The sequence below is a fragment of the Argopecten irradians genome, chromosome 16, assembly GCF_041381155.1.
Source record: "Argopecten irradians isolate NY chromosome 16, Ai_NY, whole genome shotgun sequence".
Taxonomy (NCBI): domain Eukaryota; kingdom Metazoa; phylum Mollusca; class Bivalvia; order Pectinida; family Pectinidae; genus Argopecten; species Argopecten irradians.
In genome coordinates this window covers 422,890-445,945 of record NC_091149.1, presented here as the reverse complement: position 1 = coordinate 445,945, position 23,056 = coordinate 422,890, and the positions used below count along the sequence as shown (strand labels likewise).

The following is a 23,056-nucleotide window of genomic DNA, read 5'->3' as shown; positions in this document are numbered from 1 at the left end:
GTATATGAAATATAAAGGGACATGGTCAGGACCATGGGAGGTATTCGAGGAATGCGGGTTCAAGTTAGAAGAGTTATAATGTATATTTGAGGAGAGGGGTGCGTGTTCAAACAGAAAAGTTACAACAACGGCAGTTAATCTATTTACTAATTCTGAGTAGAATGTTTATTTAAAAAATACAATGAAAATCACAAAATTAAAAAAATAAGACGATTGATTAAAAGTCTTTATTAGCTTATATGAAAACAGTTACATTGTGCAGATCTATAAATGTATATATATAGCTCACTGGAATATTTCTAGGTTCTGCGAACGGTCACAGCTCAGATAATCTAGGAGGAGATAAAAATACACCACAAAAATCATTCATTATGTTCATATATAACATCCGAACATCCTCCTCTCCAAGTATACTTCTATTCATCAAGATAATTCTGCCCTTGTTAAAATGAAAATTATGAATTTAGACAACTAACATGTGGAAAGAATGGTTTCTTATCTTGCTTTTCTTTCTTCCAGATATGTTACCATTTTCACATTTAACTATAACAGGTTTTCAAACTTATACCCATCATGTACTCAACACTTCTATATCTTGGATTCTCATTTATTGGAATGTCACAAAAGTTGACTTCAGTAAATCAGCTAAATCAAGTCAATAACAAATCTGGGATAAAAACATTAAAGAGAAACTACTTATACATTAAAATATTTGTAATAACCTTAATGAAATTACATAGTGTTTTGCTTGAATAGGAAGTTTAATAGTAGTGATTTAATACCCATGTAAGGAGTTATTACCCTGCTCTCACACTTAACCATATATACTGTAATATCAGACTATATAACATAACTATATCTTTAATAATATCTAAACGCTTTGAGCAAACAAATACTTCCCAAACCCATTTTTAAACATACATTAATCCATGTAGCTAACAAAAAAACCTACATATCTTTATTAACACAAAACTGAGGAGAAACGCAGAGACTTGTCAACATCACTGAGATTTGCTGTTTTACTTGAGGACTTGCAGCACTTATAATTCCATTTGATTTTGAGACAACGTTATGACTATATTCTCATGATATTTATATCTATAGGGTAAAACATAAAAGTTTCTGACTAAAGGAGGCCGGCTTACAAAAGAAAGTACAAATGTACTAAGATCATTCTCAGTAAGTTCTATACATATTCATACTAGTGCTGTACTTGTATAATATAAGAATAAACCCAACAAAGGGTTCTGTACATATGTAAAAAAAATCATTAAGTCTTTTTGCATATATATATATATATATAATTATATACCTTTAACTTAAAAATTAACATTTTTTACAAAAGAAAACAGTCAAAAACATTAACAATCTAAATATGGAGTCAATAAGAAACAGATAACAAAGAATTATATTGTTCTTTATTATTGCTTTAGGATAAAAATAGCAGCGTACAATATTTTGGCTGTACATTATGCTGTGGTAAAGGAAATAACAACGTCACGAGAACATTTATATATAAATCAGATCTATATTAAAACATTAATGGAATGTAGTATGGGAATGATCATTTGATATGTCACATCAGACTTATGTTGCCTTCCTCAGCAGTTTTTACATATCAATACAGATCTCTACCAGATGATGTAACTCGATTAGAAAGTCGTCTTCTAATCAATTTAAAGCTACATTAGCCTTGAAATGGGATAGCCTAATCAAGTTTGCTTGCAGTAAACATGAACATTTGTCAGATATTGTTATAGGAGACTTGGTGAAATATGTTAAAACAAACGGCTACATCATTAACACACTGCAAACTCGCCGTGAAAAATATTCCAATTCTCTTGCATTCGTTCTTTTTCACATGTGAAATGATGATGATAATGTTAGTCTTGTAACTTACACTCTATCAAGCAAAATAATATATGATTATTGATAAAAAAATAACTGGAAGGTCTGTTGGTTCAAAAGGCGATCTAAACTTTGTTGATAAATTGAGATTTCATGTTGGAAATCAGAGAGTGGGGAAAAGTACCCACATATAAAATAGATTTTAAATAGAACAAAACAGATTATATGAGAACTTTCAATGATGATATAGCCGTAGTCTAAGTCCCATTTTGAACAACAACTTATAAGAAGGTGATTCCATGTAAAATTTTGGCAATTAATAGAAGAAAAAGTCCTTTGTATATAATTATACCTATATATATATGTGTATAAATATATCATCTATCTAAACATTTAATATATTTAGTTTTTGAGCACAATACTAGAATAATATCAATTAAGGGAAGACAACCCCTCAAAAATTGATGAAATGCCAAAATTCATAACTTGAAAACTTCAGGCATATTTACATAGGAATGCATAATTAGGAATGATAATTACCAAACTTTAATAAGTTGTTAAAATGTATACCATAGCATCTAATATTTCTTATAATTAAGCAGCAAATCAATATTATGTAATGTCACCAATTTAAAGGGACATTGCTTCTGTATTAGGGTAACTGCAAGAAAATAAATGAAAACAGTTTTTTTTTTCTGAACAGGAAAATGTATAAAGATATATGATATGGGCTGAATGTCAATGAACTTGACTTGGAGTACATATCTCTATGATCAGAGTACATGTCTATATAATCGATAGGCTTTATAACACTTTCTAGATGTTATATTTAATATTTAGAATTTCTATTCTTTCCTGATGTCCAAATGAAGGAATATCCCCTTCAACATGAAAATCCCTTACCAATTTGGGACAGCATTCCATGTTTCTGGAGTGAAAATTAAAATGGTGGATTAACATCCACAAACCTAAACAATAAAATCTCTGAACTCCATTAAATACAACAGCAAAAATTAAGTTTTGATATGTTTCTTTTTTTGCACATGGCTTTAAATAACTGGATTGAAAATCGATCAAATTTCAAAATTAAAGTAAATATATATCAATTACCTAATATTACATTGAATTGCTTATGACCTATTATTACATAACATCCATGACCTAATATTGGTTAAGATAAATATCCATCCATGACCTAATATTAAGTAAGATAAATATCCATTCATGACCTAATATTGGTTAAGATAAATATCCATCCATGACCTAATATTAAGTAAGATAAATATCCATCCATGACCTGATATAAGTAAGATAAATATCCATCCATGACCTGATATTGGTTAAGATAAATATCCATTCATGACCTGATATTAAGTAAGATACATATCCATCCATGACCTAATATTGGTTAAGATAAATATCCATCCATGACCTGATATTAAGTAAGATACATATCCATCCATGACCTAATATTGGTTAAGATAAATATCCATCCATGACCTGATATTGGTTAAGATAAATATCCATCCATGACCTGATATTAAGTAAGATAAATATCCATCCATGACCCAATATTGGTTAAGATAAATATCCATCCATGACCTAATATTAAGTAAGATAATTATCCATCCATGACCTGATATTAAGTAAGATACATATCCATCCATGACCTGATATTAAGTAAGATAAATATCCATCCATGACCTGATATTAAGTAAGATAAATATCCATCCATGACCTGATATTAAGTAAGATAAATATCCATCCATGACCTAATATTGGTTAAGATAAATATCCATCCATGACCTAATATTAAGTAAGATAAATATCCATCCATGACCCAATATTGGTTAAGATAAATATCCATCCATGACCTGATATTAAGTAAGATAAATATCCATCCATGACCTGATATTAAGTAAGATAAATATCCATCCATGACCTGATATTGGTTAAGATAAATATCCATCCATGACCTAATATTGAGTAAGATAAATATCCATCCATGACCTAATATTAAGTAAGATAAATATCCATCCATGACCTGATATTAAGTAAGATAAATATCCATCCATGACCTGATATTGGTTAAGATAAATATCCATCCATGACCTAATATTAAGTAAGATAAATATCCATCCATGACCTAATATTGGTTAAGATAAATATCCATCCATGACCTGATATTAAGTAAGATAAATATCCATCCATGACCTGATATTAAGTAAGATAAATATCCATCCATGACCTGATATTAAGTAAGATAAATATCCATCCATGACCTGATATTAAGTAAGATAAATATCCATCCATGACCTGATATTAAGTAAGATACATATCCATCCATGACCTGATATTAAGTAAGATAAATATCCATCCATGACCTGATATTAAGTAAGATAAATATCCATCCATGACCTGATATTAAGTAAGATAAATATCCATCCATGACCTGATATTAAGTAAGATACATATCCATCCATGACCTGATATTAAGTAAGATAAATATCCATCCATGACCTGATATTAAGTAAGATAAATATCCATCCATGACCTAATATTAAGTAAGATAAATATCCATCCATGACCTGATATCAACTCTGTGGTCACCCTTGTCAGCACCTTAACTTTCCATCCTCTACCATTCCATACGTATAAAAACAGTAGTCACATGTCAGACAGATCTAGAACAATTTTAATTTCTGTTTCATCTGCTTCTGCTTCCACAAGGCAACCCCTTGGAACTGTGCATAGGTCATCCCGAAGAGGCGGTCAAATTCTTCTGTTTCAAGATGCAACTGGAAAAAAAACAAAAAAACAAGAGATCCCAGAGGGATCTTGGCGCCCACCAAAGAATGATCTATGTCTGACAACAGAAAGAGGGATCTTTTCCCTGCTTTTCAAACTTTTACTACATACTATATATGAACCTTGAGAAAGATCCTTTCAGTACTTTCTGAGATATGTAGCAGTAACAAACTTCAATTATCAAAATTCAAGATGGCTACCTGTCGATCATCTTGCTGACCGATCTGTCCCAAAATGCAATATGCACAACTAGGGTCGTAGGGGAACCTACATATGAAATTTGAGAAAGATTCCTTTAGTACTTTCTGGGAAATAGTGTTAACAAACTTTAACTATCAAAATCCAAGATGGCCGTCAGTCGGTCGGCCATCTTGTTGACTGATTGGTCCCAAAATGCAATATGCACAACTAGGGCCTAGGAGAACCAACATATGAAATTTGAGAAAGATCCCTTCAAAACTTTCTGAGAAATAGCGGTAACAAACTTTAACTATCAAAATCCAAGATGGCAGCCAGTCAGCCATCTTGTTGACTGATTGGTCCCAAAATGCAATATGCACAACTAGGGCCCTAGGGGAACCTACTTGTGAAATTTGAGAAAGATCCCTTAAGTACTTTCTGAGAAATAGCGGTAACAAACTTTAACTATCAAAACCCAAGATGGCCGCCAGTCGGCCATCTTGTTGACCGATTGGTCCCAAAATGCAATATGCACAACTAGGGCCCTAGGGGAACCTACATGTGAAATTTGAGAAAGATCCCTTCAAAACTTTCTGAGAAATAGCGGTAACAAACTTTAACTATCAAAATCCAAGATGGCCGCCAGTCGGCCATCTTGTTGACCGATTGGTCCCAAAATGCAATATGCACAACTAGGGCCCTAGGGGAACCTACATGTGAAATTTGAGAAAGATCCCTTCTGTACTTTCTGAGAAATAGCGGTAACAAGAATTGTTAACGGACGGACGGACGGACGGACGGACGGACGACGGACCACGGACGAAAGGCGATTTGAATAGCCCACCATCTGATGATGGTGGGCTAAAAAACAAACGAATTCATATATCAATTAACGTGATTGATATCAATATCTGTTTTGTTGTCCAGCTAACGATATGAGAGAACTATGATATACCAATATCCTTTCTGTTATAATATTTCATACTATTTCTATATATATAATCTGACATGTTGAGAGTGTGAGAAGATTCCTGATATAAGATGACACCATGACATAATCAACAAAGCACTGTAACAGGATATAAACAGGTAACTAATAAGGGATTAGGTGAATACAGGTAACTAATTAGGGAGTAGAAGAATACAGGTAACTAATTAGGGAGTAGAAGAATACAGGTAACAAATTAGGGAGTAGAAGAATACAGGTTACTAATTAGGAAGTAGATGAATACAGGTAACTAATTAGAGAGTAGATGAATACAGGTAACTAATTAGGGAGTAGATGAATACAGGTAACTAATTAAGGAAAAGGTGAATACAGGTAACTAGTTAGGGAGTTGGTGAATACAGGTAAGTAATAAGGGAGTAGATGAATACAGGTAACTAATAAGAGAGTAGAAGAATACAGGTAACTAATTAAGGAGTAGATGAATACAGGTAACTAATTAGGGAGTAGATGAATACAGGTAACTAGTTAGGGAGTTGGTGAATACAGGTAACTAATCAGGGAGTAGAAGAATACAGGTAACTAATTAGGGAGTAGAAGAATACAGGTAACTAATTAGGAAGTAGATGAATACAGGTAACTAATTAAGAAATGGTTGAATACAGGTAACTAGTAAGGGAGTTGGTGAATACAGGTAACTAGTAAGGGAGTAGATGAATACAGGTAACTAATTAAGAAATGGTTGAATACAGGTAACTAGTAAGGGAGTTGGTGAATACAGGTAACTAGTAAGGGAGTAGATGAATACAGGTAACTAGTTAGGGAATAGGTGAATACAGGTAACTAGTTAGGGAGTTGGTGAATACAGATTACTAATTAGGGAGTAGATGAATACAGGTAACTAATAAGGGAGTAGACAATAAAGGTAACTATTTATGGAGTAGATGAATACAGGTAACTAATTAGGGAGTAAATGAATACAGGTAACTAATTAGTGAGTTGTTGAATACAGGTAACTAATTAGAGAGTAGAAGAATACAGGTAACTAATTAGGGAGTAGATGAATACAGGTAACTAGTTAGGGAGTAGATGAATACAGGTAACTAGTTAGGGAGTTGGTGAATACAGGTAACTATTCAGGGAGTAGAAGAATACAGGTAACTAATTAGGGAGTAGATGAATACAGGTAACTAGTTAGGGAGTAGATGAATACAGGTAACTAGTAAGGGAGTTGGTGAATACAGGTAACTAGTAAGGGAGTAGATGAATACAGGTAACTAATTAAGAAATGGTTGAATACAGGTAACTAGTAAGGGAGTTGGTGAATACAGGTAACTAGTAAGGGAGTAGATGAATACAGGTAACTAGTTAGGGAATAGGTGAATACAGGTAACTAGTTAGGGAGTTGGTGAATACAGATTACTAATTAGGGAGTAGATGAATACAGGTAACTAATAAGGGAGTAGACAATAAAGGTAACTATTTATGGAGTAGATGAATACAGGTAACTAATTAGGGAGTAAATGAATACAGGTAACTAATTAGTGAGTTGTTGAATACAGGTAACTAATTAGAGAGTAGAAGAATACAGGTAACTAATTAGGGAGTAGATGAATACAGGTAACTAGTTAGGGAGTAGATGAATACAGGTAACTAGTTAGGGAGTTGGTGAATACAGGTAACTATTCAGGGAGTAGAAGAATACAGGTAACTAATTAGGGAGTAGATGAATACAGGTAACTAGTTAGGGAGTAGATGAATACAGGTAACTAGTAAGGGAGTTGGTGAATACAGGTAACTAGTAAGGGAGTAGATGAATACAGGTAACTAATTAAGAAATGGTTGAATACAGGTAACTAGTAAGGGAGTTGGTGAATACAGGTAACTAGTAAGGGAGTAGATGAATACAGGTAACTAGTTAGGGAATAGGTGAATACAGGTAACTAGTTAGGGAGTTGGTGAATACAGATTACTAATTAGGGAGTAGATGAATACAGGTAACTAATAAGGGAGTAGACAATAAAGGTAACTATTTATGGAGTAGATGAATACAGGTAACTAATTAGGGAGTAAATGAATACAGGTAACTAATTAGTGAGTTGTTGAATACAGGTAACTAATTAGAGAGTAGAAGAATACAGGTAACTAATTAGGGAGTAGATGAATACAGGTAACTAGTTAGGGAGTAGATGAATACAGGTAACTAGTTAGGGAGTTGGTGAATACAGGTAACTATTCAGGGAGTAGAAGAATACAGGTAACTAATTAGGGGTAGAAGAATACAGGTAACTAATTAGGGAGTAGATGAATACAGGTAACTAGTTAGGGAGTAGATGAATACAGGTAACTAGTAAGGGAGTTGGTGAATACAGGTAACTAGTAAGGGAGTAGATGAATACAGGTAACTAATTAAGAAATGGTTGAATACAGGTAACTAGTAAGGGAGTTGGTGAATACAGGTAACTAGTAAGGGAGTAGATGAATACAGGTAACTAGTTAGGGAATAGGTGAATACAGGTAACTAGTTAGGGAGTTGGTGAATACAGATTACTAATTAGGGAGTAGATGAATACAGGTAACTAATAAGGGAGTAGACAATAAAGGTTACTAGTTAGGGAGTAGATGAATACAGGTAACTAGTTAGGGAGTTGGTGAATACAGGTAACTATTCAGGGAGTAGAAGAATACAGGTAACTAATTAGGGAGTAGAAGAATACAGGTAACTAATTAGGGAGTAGAAGAATACAGGTAACTAACAAGGAGCCGCAAAGCTTGGCATTATCCCCCGCGCCCAGTTGTGTATGAAAGCTCAAACATAAAATAAATGAAGCTCATTGTAACTAAGAGTTTAAAATGAAAGATTCCCATTAGCAAAAGGCACAACTAGAGCACTAGCCTAACATGTACAGAAAGTTTCGTGTAGCCAAGTTGAACGGTTTTTGAGTTATAGCCTGAAATAGAAAGGAAACTTTAATAATATGGTATTTTTGAATAAGTTTCCATAGTAACAGAAAAAGTATCGAAAATGAAAGGTTCCCATTAGCAAAAGGCACAACTAGAGCACTAGCCTAACATGTACAGAAAGTTTCGTGTAGCCAAATTGAACGGTTTTCGAGTTATAGCCCGGAATAGAAAGGAAACTTTAATAATATGGTATTTTTGAATAAGTTTCCATGGTAACAGAAAAAGTATCGAAAATGAAAGGTTCCCATTAGCAAAAGGCACAACTAGAGCACTAGCCTAACATGTACAGAAAGTTTCGTGTAGCCAAGTTGAACGGTTTTCGAGTTATAGCCCGGAATAGAAAGGAAACTTTAATAATATGGTATTTTTTAATAAGTTTCCATGGTAACAGAAAAAGTATTGAAAATGGAAGGTTCCCATTAGCAAAAGGCACAACTAGAGCACTAGCCTAACATGTACAGAAAGTTTCGTGTAGCCAAGTTGAACGGTTTAGGAGTTATAGCCCGGAAACGATACTCGGACGGACGGACGGACGCACGCACGGACGGACGGACGGACAGAGCCCAAATCAATATCCCCCGCAAACGCGTTTCGCGGGGGATAAAATGAAAGGTTCCCATTAGCAAAAGGCACAACTAGAGCACTAGCCTAACATGTACAGAAAGTTTCGTGTAGCCAAGTTGAACGGTTTAGGAGTTATAGCCCGGAAACGATACTCGGACGGACGGACGGACGGACGGACAGAGCCCAAATCAATATCCCCCGCAAACGCGTTTCGCGGGGGATAATTAGGAAGTAGATGAATACATGTAACTAATAAGAGAGTAGATGAATACAGGTAACTAATTAAGGAATAGGTGAATACAGGTAACTAGTAAGGGAGTTGGTGATTACAGGTAACTAATTAAGGAATAGATGAATAGAGGTAACTAATTAGGGAGTAGAAGAATACAGGTAACTAATTAGGGAGTAGATGAATACAGGTAACTAATTAGGGAGTAGAAGAATACAGGTAACTAATTAGGGAGTAGATGAATACAGGTAACTAATTAGGGAGTAGATGACTACAGGTAACTAATTAGGGAGTAGAAGAATACAAGTAACTAGTTAGGGAGTTTGTGAATACAGGTAACTAGTTAGGGAGTAGATAAATACAGGTAACTAATTAAGGAGTAGATGAATACAGGTGGCTTATTAGGGAGTAGATGACTACAGGTAACTAATTAGGGAGTAGAAGAATACAAGTAACTAGTTAGGGAGTTGGTGAATACAGGTAACTATTCAGGGAGTAGAAGAATACAGGTAACTAATTAGGGAGTAGAAGAATACAGGTAACTAATTAGGGAGTAGAAGAATACAGGTAACTAACAAGGAGCCGCAAAGCTTGGCATTATCCCCCGCGCCCAGTTGTGTATGAAAGCTCAAACATAAAATAAATGAAGCTCATTGTAACTAAGAGTTTAAAATGAAAGATTCCCATTAGCAAAAGGCACAACTAGAGCACTAGCCTAACATGTACAGAAAGTTTCGTGTAGCCAAGTTGAACGGTTTTTGAGTTATAGCCTGAAATAGAAAGGAAACTTTAATAATATGGTATTTTTAAATAAGTTTCCATAGTAACAGAAAAAGTATCGAAAATGAAAGGTTCCCATTAGCAAAAGGCACAACTAGAGCACTAGCCTAACATGTACAGAAAGTTTCGTGTAGCCAAATTGAACGGTTTTCGAGTTATAGCCCGGAATAGAAAGGAAACTTTAATAATATGGTATTTTTGAATAAGTTTCCATGGTAACAGAAAAAGTATCGAAAATGAAAGGTTCCCATTAGCAAAAGGCACAACTAGAGCACTAGCCTAACATGTACAGAAAGTTTCGTGTAGCCAAGTTGAACGGTTTTCGAGTTATAGCCCGGAATAGAAAGGAAACTTTAATAATATGGTATTTTTTAATAAGTTTCCATGGTAACAGAAAAAGTATTGAAAATGGAAGGTTCCCATTAGCAAAAGGCACAACTAGAGCACTAGCCTAACATGTACAGAAAGTTTCGTGTAGCCAAGTTGAACGGTTTAGGAGTTATAGCCCGGAAACGATACTCGGACGGACGGACGGACGCACGCACGGACGGACGGACGGACAGAGCCCAAATCAATATCCCCCGCAAACGCGTTTCGCGGGGGATAAAATGAAAGGTTCCCATTAGCAAAAGGCACAACTAGAGCACTAGCCTAACATGTACAGAAAGTTTCGTGTAGCCAAGTTGAACGGTTTAGGAGTTATAGCCCGGAAACGATACTCGGACGGACGGACGGACGGACAGAGCCCAAATCAATATCCCCCGCAAACGCGTTTCGCGGGGGATAATTAGGAAGTAGATGAATACATGTAACTAATAAGAGAGTAGATGAATACAGGTAACTAATTAAGGAATAGGTGAATACAGGTAACTAGTAAGGGAGTTGGTGATTACAGGTAACTAATTAAGGAATAGATGAATAGAGGTAACTAATTAGGGAGTAGAAGAATACAGGTAACTAATTAGGGAGTAGATGAATACAGGTAACTAATTAGGGAGTAGAAGAATACAGGTAACTAATTAGGGAGTAGATGAATACAGGTAACTAATTAGGGAGTAGATGACTACAGGTAACTAATTAGGGAGTAGAAGAATACAAGTAACTAGTTAGGGAGTTTGTGAATACAGGTAACTAGTTAGGGAGTAGATAAATACAGGTAACTAATTAAGGAGTAGATGAATACAGGTGGCTTATTAGGGAGTAGATGACTACAGGTAACTAATTAGGGAGTAGAAGAATACAAGTAACTAGTTAGGGAGTTGGTGAATACAGGTAACTATTCAGGGAGTAGAAGAATACAGGTAACTAATTAGGGAGTAGAAGAATACAGGTAACTAATTAGGGAGTAAAAGAATACAGGTAACTAACAAGGAGCCGCAAAGCTTGGCATTATCCCCCGCGCCCAGTTGTGTATGAAAGCTCAAACATAAAATAAATGAAGCTCATTGTAACTAAGAGTTTAAAATGAAAGATTCCCATTAGCAAAAGGCACAACTAGAGCACTAGCCTAACATGTACAGAAAGTTTCGTGTAGCCAAGTTGAACGGTTTTTGAGTTATAGCCTGAAATAGAAAGGAAACTTTAATAATATGGTATTTTTGAATAAGTTTCCATAGTAACAGAAAAAGTATCGAAAATGAAAGGTTCCCATTAGAAAAAGGCACAACTAGAGCACTAGCCTAACATGTACAGAAAGTTTCGTGTAGCCAAATTGAACGGTTTTCGAGTTATAGCCCGGAATAGAAAGGAAACTTTAATAATATGGTATTTTTGAATAAGTTTCCATGGTAACAGAAAAAGTATCGAAAATGAAAGGTTCCCATTAGCAAAAGGCACAACTAGAGCACTAGCCTAACATGTACAGAAAGTTTCGTGTAGCCAAGTTGAACGGTTTTCGAGTTATAGCCCGGAATAGAAAGGAAACTTTAATAATATGGTATTTTTTAATAAGTTTCCATGGTAACAGAAAAAGTATTGAAAATGGAAGGTTCCCATTAGCAAAAGGCACAACTAGAGCACTAGCCTAACATGTACAGAAAGTTTCGTGTAGCCAAGTTGAACGGTTTAGGAGTTATAGCCCGGAAACGATACTCGGACGGACGGACGGACGCACGCACGGACGGACGGACGGACAGAGCCCAAATCAATATCCCCCGCAAACGGTTTCGCGGGGGATAAAATGAAAGGTTCCCATTAGCAAAAGGCACAACTAGAGCACTAGCCTAACATGTACAGAAAGTTTCGTGTAGCCAAGTTGAACGGTTTAGGAGTTATAGCCCGGAAACGATACTCGGACGGACGGACGGACGGACAGAGCCCAAATCAATATCCCCCGCAAACGCGTTTCGCGGGGGATAATTAGGAAGTAGATGAATACATGTAACTAATAAGAGAGTAGATGAATACAGGTAACTAATTAAGGAATAGGTGAATACAGGTAACTAGTAAGGGAGTTGGTGATTACAGGTAACTAATTAAGGAATAGATGAATAGAGGTAACTAATTAGGGAGTAGAAGAATACAGGTAACTAATTAGGGAGTAGATGAATACAGGTAACTAATTAGGGAGTAGAAGAATACAGGTAACTAATTAGGGAGTAGATGAATACAGGTAACTAATTAGGGAGTAGATGACTACAGGTAACTAATTAGGGAGTAGAAGAATACAAGTAACTAGTTAGGGAGTTTGTGAATACAGGTAACTAGTTAGGGAGTAGATAAATACAGGTAACTAATTAAGGAGTAGATGAATACAGGTGGCTTATTAGGGAGTAGATGAATACAGGTAACTAATTAGAGAGTAGATGAATACAGGTAACTAATTAAAGAGTAGATGAATACAGGTAACTAATTAAGGAGTAGAAGAATACAGGTAACTAATTAGGGAGTAGATGAATACAGGTAACTAAAAAGGGAGTAGATGAATACAGGTAACTAATTAGGGAGTAGATGAATACAGGTAACTAAATAGGGAGTAGATCAATACAGGTAATTGATTTGGGAGTAGATGAATACTGGTAACTATTTAGGGAGTAGATGAATACAGGTAACTGATAAGGGAGTAAGTGAATACAGGTAATTGATTAGGGAGTAGATGAATACAGGTAACTAATTGGGGAGTAAGTGAATACAGGTAACTAAAAAGGGAGTAGATGAATACAGGTAACTAATTAGGGAGTAGATGAATACAGGTAACTAAATAGGGAGTAGATCAATACAGGTAATTGATTAGGGAGTAAATGAATACAGGTAACTAATAAGGGAGTAGATGAATACAGGTATTTGATTAGGGAGTAGATGAATACAGGTAACTAATTAGGGAGTAGAAGAATACAGGTAACTAGTTAGGGAGTTGGTGAATACAGGTAACTAATTAGGGAGTAGATGAATACAGGTAACTAATCAGGGAGTAGGTGAATACAGGTCACTAGTTAGGGAGTTGGTGAATACAGGTAACTAATTAGGGAGTAGATGAATACAGGTAACTAATTAGGGAGTTTGTGAATACATGTAACTAATTAGGGAGTAGATGAATACAGGTAACTAATTAGGGAGTAGATGAATACAGGTAACTAATTAGGGAGTAGATGAATACAGGTAATTGATGAGGGAGTAGATGAATACAGGTAATTAAATAGGGAGTAGGTGATTACAGGTAACTAATTAGGGATTAGATGAATACAGGTAACTAATTAGGGAGTAGACGAATACAGGTAACTAATTAGGGAGTAAGTGAATACAGGTAACAAATTAGGGGGTCTGTGACCTCTCACCTCTCGACAGGTCGGATCCACTCCCTGTGGCAGGTCCTCTGTGGCCACCTGTAGTTTTTCCAGAGGGAACTTCGCTACCGTGCTGAAGTCAGTACCATTGCTTGTGGGATCCTGCAAAACAAGGACGGCTGATATAGCATAAACAGGCTATATTACAAACATACAACACACGTGGACAGGCTGTTAAGGTACAACTGCATGGTCATTTATATATCAACATAAACCTTGATCGGACATCCTCCAAAATCAACACAAATTATTTAGTGTTCTTGATGAAATGCTGCTAAAGTGCTGGAAATGTTGGTTTTTTTTTTCGAGAACAGCAAAACTTGCATTAAAACCTTAACCTGGTACTTTTAGCCCATTGAGCCTCTTGAAATGATCACAATCCTGATTTTTCTCTCTTACAATGATTGTTCATTCCCATCACAACACTTATAATCCTATACTAATGTAGAAATCAATTTCACTTGTTACAGATAACAGTATTTTCACAACTTACACCAAAACTTTAACCCAAGCGCTATAGCAATTCCATCTGCTATCTTCTCTTTGATAGGTAAGTTAAAAATCACAAATTATTTTGAAAAAGAAGAAAGGTTCTCAGGACTTTTATAAAGTGCTTATTACATCTATACAGAAAAACACCAGTATATCTGCTCAGAGTAAGTGGGGAACTATATTTGATTTCAATTATGACACATGGAAAAAGATATATTCTCTTCCATTCAAAGTAACTCTCAATACTAAATTTCAATGAATACAATTTCGAATAAACCATCATATTTTATCAACTAACTCTTTTATTTACAAGATTGGTCTCACAAATAACTCACATTGTACTTTTTGCAATATAGAAAGGGAGACAATCATCAATATTTTTTCGGAATGCAATGAGGTTCAAAATTTTCTGACAAGCTTTGAAGCTTTATTAGAAGTTCTTATTATTCCCTTTGCTGTAAATAAACAAGCAATGATATTTGGGCTATTTGAACATACAGGTCTATATCACAGAAATGACAATGAAATTATTCTTCTTATCAAACACTACATATATTAAACCAGATGCTAACAAGTTTATTAAATGTTATGGTTTTGGTTAATTTGATTCAAGAATACTATAAAGTACAGAGACACATTGCGTACAGTAAAGGGGAGTATTTTCACGGAAAATTTGTTAAAGAATGGAAAAAGTGGATAAAACTTGTTGAACTTGACTAATATTTACTCTGTCATGCTATACACTAAAATTGCATACATCATTAATACCAGTTAAGTTTTTCTACTTGTGTAAGTAATGAGCCATAAGATCAAAGTCTGACCTCTCTCCCCTCCTCTCTCTCTCCCTCTCTCTCTCTCCCCCTGTCTCTCCCCCTTAGCGTAGCGGATTCTCACAAAAGTTTGCAAAGCGGATTCTGACAAAAGTTTGCAAACAATTTTTTTTTATTGTCACTATTTTTTAATTTTATCGGGGTATGAAAAAAAAATTGTTTGCAAACTGTGTTAATCCGCGTAGCGGATTCTCACAAAAGTTTGCAAACATTTTTTTTTTCATTTTTTTTCATACCCCGATAAAATTAAATCAAAGTACTGAATGTACTAAATGGCTCGGTCTCGATGAAATGAGGAATATATTTCTAAGGTCAATACTACTGTAGTTTTGTACAATAAGAAATAAATTTGACTGGTGTTCCTTCCAGTTTGGACTTTTGAGGATTCCTTGGACACCAAGGTGTAAAATAAGAGACACATTCTAAAATCTTGGAAGCCCATTCTAATATTTCCTATGATGTTATATGTCAAATGATTTTATAACACCTTTAGCATTTTCCTTGTTAATTTGATGTTAATGAAAATATCCATTCTTAATGACTATTGTCATCAAGTTCCTGGGACCACAGTATCAGTTAACAAGAGGCCCAAAGGGCCTTAACGGTCATCTGACTACCTTGGCAATAGTAAAAATTAATTATATATGGTGTCACTTTGTCAGGACCATGTCAGGATCATTTTCAATTTCTTTCAACAAATTTTATTTCAAACAAGAGACCCAAGGGCCTTAACATATAGGAAATTAATTAGATATAGTGTCATGGTAGCCATCTTCGATTTGTGATCAACCAGAGATGTAACAATACTTTGTGGGGACCATGTCAGGATCATTTCATGCAAGTTTCAGCCAAATCGCACTGGTAGAACTTGAGAAGAAGTTCAAAATGTGTTTTCAAGATGGTGGCTGTGGCGGCCATCTTAGATTTCAGATCGATCCGAAAAATAACAACACTTTGTCGGGACCATGTCAGGATCATTTCATGCAAGTTTCAGTCAAATCGCACTGGTAGAACTTGAGAAGAAGTTCAAAATGTGTTTTCAAGATGGCGGCTGTGGCGGCCATCTTGTATTTCGGATCAACCCAAAAAATAACAACACCTTGTCGGGACCATGTCAGGATCATTTCATGCAAGTTTCAGCCAAATCGCACCAGTAGAACTTGAGAAGAAGTTCAAAATGTGTTTTCAAAATGGCGGCTGTGGCGGCCATCTTGGATTTCAGATTGACCCGAAAAATAACAACACTTTATCAGGACCATGTCAGGATCATTTCATGCAAGTTTCAGTCAAATCGCACTGGTAGAACTTGAGAAGAAGTTCAAAATGTGTTTTCAAGATGGCGGCTGTGGCGGCCATCTTGGATTTCGGATCGACCCGAAAAATAACAACACTTTGTCAGGACAATGTCAGGATCATTTCATGCAAGTTTCAGCCAAATCGCACCAGTAGAACTTGAGAAGAAGTTCAAAATGTGTTTTCAAGATGGCGGCTGTGGCGGCCATCTTGGATTTCGGATCGACCCGAAAAATAACAACACTTTGTCGGGACCATATCAGGATCATTTCATGCTTCAAGTTTCAGCCAAATCGCACTGGTAGAACTTGAGAAGAAGTTCAAAATGTGAAAAGTTAACACATGGCGGACGGCGGTCGGGTCAGATGACCTAACAAGTATATACTCCGTGCACATGTCAATGTTTTGAGATATTACACATGAATAGTAATCAGGAATATTTGCAAAGAGTAGAATATATTTACTTAAATTGGCACAATAAGTAATTAGTGTGTTTGAGATCATTAACAATCAACAGCAATCAGCTAGCGGATACATAGTTTAGCTTGTAACAATCACAGTGTGCATAATTTGTCAAGATTTGTAAGACAAAATATTCTTTTCCACCTGGTAAGATTCTAAATCATAAAGGTAGATTGAAAATAGGAAGGGAGATAAAATAACCAGATAAATATTTGTAGTGGGATCAGACTGGGTTGATTATCGGTGATCAGGTAGCTCAGTTGGAAGAGCTACATTTTCTTCTTTCCTGTTACAGAATTGGCACCCAACTAAATAAACAAGGGTGGTGGTGTTTGAAAGGGTCTCGTATGTATTCAAAAAAGGAGGGAGGAGTGTAGCGGGACTGGACTGGGTCGATTATCGATGACCAGGTAGGTCAGTCGGTAGAGCACTCAGCTAGTGTTCGGAGAGTCCCGGGATCGAATACCGGTCTTGCCGCGACATTTTTAGCCTCTCCTGTTACATATGGTACCATACTGTGCATGTAGATATTCAAGGTAAATCAACAATGTTCGCTGATCTTGCAGAATTGCCTTACAGTGTTATAATGAATGCAGTAAATGTATGTCTTATTGGTGAGATTGATTTAAAGGCAGTTCATGTGGTGACCAAAAAAAAAGGTAAAATCAATTCTTTCAGAGTGATCAGGGAACATTGATAGTCAAGGCGGGGAAAACATAAGAAGACCTGTGTTATACAAATTAATGTTTAATTGATTTTCATTAAATTGTCTCGAAGATGATGATTAGTGTGTTATGAATGATAAGCTTAATATGTTTTTGACAAAAAATATAACCAGCTAATGTCATATTGTGTTTTAAATTAAAATAATTTTTTATTTATTCATTTAAACAAATATCATGTATATGCTTAAATCATATTACAGTTAAATTCACAATAAGGAATTTGAAGATGATGATAGTAATTATTTTTGGATTGAAAATAATTACAATATTAAGCTTCCACAGTTGAAAATTACTTCTTTTTGTTCGCACAATTCTTCTCTTAGACTGTTTCCAGTTGAAATGATACATGCATGCTGACATTCCGTAAAACATAAGGAAACAATAAATGTATTAACAGAGTAATTACTGAAAAGGCTAATATCATATAATTAAACATTTTAATCATAAATAGCAATACCAGCATAGAGGAAATATTATTGAAGTTTAATTCCCGCTGTTCTTCAGTCCTCCTGTTCTTACATGTAAGAGTTTTGTCCTTCATAAATTGATTGTAATATACATGTACCAGTTGTTATATAATGTGCACAAAGCAGTATAACTATACACACGTATGCATGGGTACAGTGGTAAATTAATAAGTTATACAGAAAATGATGGTACTGATGATGAAAAGCGTAAAGTCTATTTTGTTGAGTAAAAAGTTAAAAACTAACATTGTTCACACCCTTAGATGTAATCATGGAACACATCTAGTATAGCGCACCCCATTTTTTCCGCGAAATATCACGAGTTTATTGACGGCGACCTGTATATATAGAGACCGCGTGAGCGGGCGCTCAAAAATTAAAAATATGGGTTTTTATGCAAAAAAATGTTAAAATTTGAGCTTACCGTGTCCTTTTTTGGTTAAAAACTGAAGTTTTCAACAAAGTTTTTAACTAGGGATCATGCGGAAAACATTGTAGACCTAAGGAGAAAAAAATTCGGGATTTCGTTTTGGTTGTTAGTCGAGCACGCGCTGAACATGCGCAATGAGTGATTTTACGGACTTATGATTTTATTTGTAAACACAAGTACACGTGTAGTTTACGATGGTGATGATTCGAATGAAGGATATATGACAGAAATAATGAAAACGTGGCAATATCCATCCACTGGCTTATTGAAATTGGATCATTATTCAGTTTGTCAGGTAAATATTGCTCAACAGAGGAAATTTTTGGCGAGGAAAAGACAGAGACTCTGTGTTCACATGTACTGGCCATGGTCCAAACATTATCGAAGATCACACTGAGGCCAAAGTTCCTTAAAACGTCCTAGAATTGTTTTTTAATATTTCAAATGCTACAAAAACAGTTAAGATGAGTTCAAGATGTAAAATTGAGTTGTTTTTTTTCTTCTTCTTTTCTCGGGGGTTTTACCCCCGAACCCCCGTCGGCTCTTCGAAGCGGTGATTCAAAATGGCGACATGTTTACATGACCCGTAACAACCTCTGACATGCGCACTGATTATTATGTTTCTAAATTTCTGGGGTCCGCTATACTAGAAACTTCCCGTAATCACACTAAAAACAGATCATGTGGGCTTTTGTGCGATTGCATTTGTAAGACTGTGCCAGTGGTAGAGATTAGTTCCGCTCGAGTGATCACACAATGCAAGTGAGAGTCGGGAATACATTTATGTAAGTTTTAATTGCTAATCTCTGATGCTTGTTAGTAAAATATAACGCAGGATAATTGCTAAACAATTAACAGTTTTCTCTACAGTTGTTACAGATTGAAACAGCTTTTTAAGTGCCGTTTTACGGAAGAATTATGAAAAAGAAATCGGAATTTTCGTCGATCTAGCAGTCAAAAAAATATCACTTCGAGTTATATGAACATTCCATATATGATTTGTCATTCGGCCAAAAATTTACTTCGTATTACCTAGTTTAATGAATATGCTGTATGTATATGATCAGAACGTCAAGCTCCTGTGGTGAAAATAACTAAAATGTTTTAAAAGTATGGTTTAATGGTAATCTTTGAACGTGCTTTTATAGATATAATCTGATATTTATACATGTGCTTATGAAATTATCGATAATCATGGATGTGGTAAATATTCATACCTTATTAACTGCCGTTAGTTTTAAGATTACGCCACCTTGGACATTTACAAAATGTTCACCGTCTGTCACATGCTATTTTATCAGTAGACCAAGTTTGTCCAAAATTTTGTTAGAGTTGTCTTTCTTCTATTGTAGTTTTACGTCCATGTCATCCTGAACTCATCGTGTATTATTGGGAGAATCTATTCCCCGAGGAGTTCCGGATGAAGGCCATGTGCCATAACACAGCCGTGATAAATGCATCTCCATTTCGCCATGAAATGTATTTGCTTCGAGACAAATTTGATTCAAATTACAAAATTCATTATGGTATCAATTTTGATGTTCGAGGTGAAATATTGATTTCATTTTTTTTCCGTTGCGGGATAACTGTCACTAATAGGGAGTAAACGTCTAGGGGGAACCAGCAGTATTGCCAACTCACCCGATTTCCTCGGGTTGACCCGGTTTTTAGACATTTTAGAATGCGTAACCCGATTGACCCGTTGCGTCATCAAATAACCCGATTTTCAGCTCTTGTACCAAAGTGTTAGAAAGCTCACAAAAATTACGTCAGATAAAGCCATAAGTGCAATTTTAATTACACTTCAGGGCTTGAGACTCATATCAGGCCCCTGTATAATGCTGGTAGCTATGTTTGTGTTTACAGGTGTGAAATTGTAGCAATTAAACTATTCAGTCATGCATCACGATGTCCATGATCGTTTTTAGCCAGAGCCAGCTAGCAAAATCAGACATGGCCAATTAATACTGTTCAAAATCAGAAATAATCTCTTGGAAACTCTTCAAAAGTACAAACAATTATTTCAGACAAAGATTTACTCATATGAATAAAACATAGTCAACGTGAACGGTATTCGGTTGTAGTAGGCAGGCAAGCCAATCATAATGGCCGCCATTTTGTTTAGTCAAAGATAATAGTGAAACCGGACATGTGTAGAACAAAAAGATCAGGATATTTAGTATTTTAATAAATGTGTTAAAAATCATCCTAAAATGTGGTTCCTCACATGACCCTTGTTTTGACCCTTTCACCCGTTTTTTCAAGGGTGATCACCCGATTTGACCTCATCAGAGGTTGGCAATACTGAACCAGCTTCGGAGCGAAGCATTTTTGGGACGAAACGTTTTCATTCATTGTAAACAACATTTTGGGGACGAAAAGTCTAGATACTTTGTAAACAATACAGGTGAAAATTTTCAAACAGAAGATCTTTTGGATAGTGTCTATATAGTAAGGATATGAAAGCCGTAATATACTATTCCTATTTCAACGTTACAGATACGCTTATTTCAGTAACTTTCATATTCAAAATTTGCTATTTAAAATTCCCGGTAAAATCAAAGTTGTTGAATACACTGCCGCTAGGAGCGCTAGTATCTGCGAGCAATTTTTAAGCCAATCATATTGAGGAAATTGACTGTAAGAGAATTTTGCAACCACGATCACAATGGCGAGGTGACCCTTGCCAAAAATAGTGACATCTGAATACTTATAATTAATTTTATTTAAGCATTGATGTCACAATCCGCGTAGTGGATTCTCACAAAAGTTTGCAAACAATTTTTTTTTCATAACCCGATAAAATTAAAAAATAGTGACATCAATACTTATAATTAATTTTATACTCTATTTGATAAAATGAAGTATGTTTAAATGTAACGTTATAGTGGTTTTTCAAGGGATTCTTTTTTCCGAATCAATACGCAACGTCAATGTCTCTATTGTGACGTCACGAAAACGTCGGGGTTTCGCGCCATTCTCGGATTTTTTTTCCATAGTGGTATGCAAAAAAATATTGGCCAATCAGAAAGCCAGATTTGGTATGAAAACAAAGAAAAATTTAAATACTCTATTTGATAAAATGAAGTATGTTTAAATGTAACATTATAGTGGTTTTTCAAGGGATTCTTTTTTCCGAATCAATACGCAACGTCAATGTCTTTATTGTGACGTCCCGTTAACGTCGGGGTTTCGCGCCATTCTCAGATTTTGTTTTTCATAGTGTTATGCAAAAAAAATATTGGCCAATCACAAAGCCAGATTTGGTATGAAAACAAAGAAAAATAAATTATATGATGATTAATGTTATAAGGATGATGACTCATGATGATAATATTATATTCATGTCATGTTGAATGAGGATGTGAGTGGGTCGATTGTGTATGATGATCTTGGATGAGAATGTGCCTGGCAGATAATTATTTCATAATTTATCTAATAAACAATATATTTGTATGCTTAATTAATGACGATTTGAGTATGAATGATGATCATTGATGAGGCTGAGGGATATGAATGTAATGGTCAATTCTTGACGATGATAATAATACATGAAGATTGCAATATATTGAAATTATGCTGAATATAATGTGAGTGGGTGTATATGGTGAATTCACAATCTAAGTTGAAAACAAATAAATCACAAATTGAAAAGAGGATCAAGTGGAGGTGAGAGGCTGTAAAGTAGTGGAGGGTTTCTTGTTTTTGTTTTTTTATTTTTGAGAAGACATTGAAAACAGAAACATGACTGCAATACTGATAGGAGCTAATGAATATGCATGCTGTACTTACAATTTCCTGGGGCAAAACCTCATTTTCATTTTTAGCGTCCTCCACCATCTCACTGTAGGTTTTCCCAGCCTGAAATAAAAACAAAAGAATGTAATATAGTAACTATACAACTCAGAGGTCAGTCTAAGGTGAAACTAACAAGAGAATGAGGTCAGTGTGAGATGATCCTAACAAGAGAACTGAGGTCAGTGTAAGGTGACCCTAACAAGAGAACAGAGGTCAGTGTAAGGTGGACCTAATAAGAGAACTGAGGTCAGTGTAAGGTGACCCTAACAAGACAACTGAGGTCAGTGTAAGGTGACCCTAACAAGAGAACAGAGGTCAGTGTAAGGTGACCCTAACAAGAGAACTAAGGTCAGTGTAAGGTGACCCTAACAAGAGAACTGAGGTCAGTGTAAGGTGACTCTAACAAGAGAACAGAGGTCAGTGTAAGGTGGACCTAACAAGAGAACTGAGGTCAGTGT

The 23,056-nt window shown here is 35.4% G+C and overlaps 1 protein-coding gene across 1 annotated transcript in view; it reads right to left on the bottom strand.

The window, feature by feature from the left end:
• Positions 1–212: 212 nt before the first annotated feature.
• Positions 213–23,056, bottom strand: part of LOC138310421 (villin-1-like) — a 183,597-nt gene continuing 160,753 nt past the window's right edge. The window contains 3 exon segments of the mRNA XM_069251637.1: positions 213–4,646; positions 14,093–14,203; positions 22,593–22,661. Coding sequence (XP_069107738.1) covers positions 4,533–4,646; positions 14,093–14,203; positions 22,593–22,661 — 294 coding nt within the window. The 3' untranslated portion in view covers positions 213–4,532.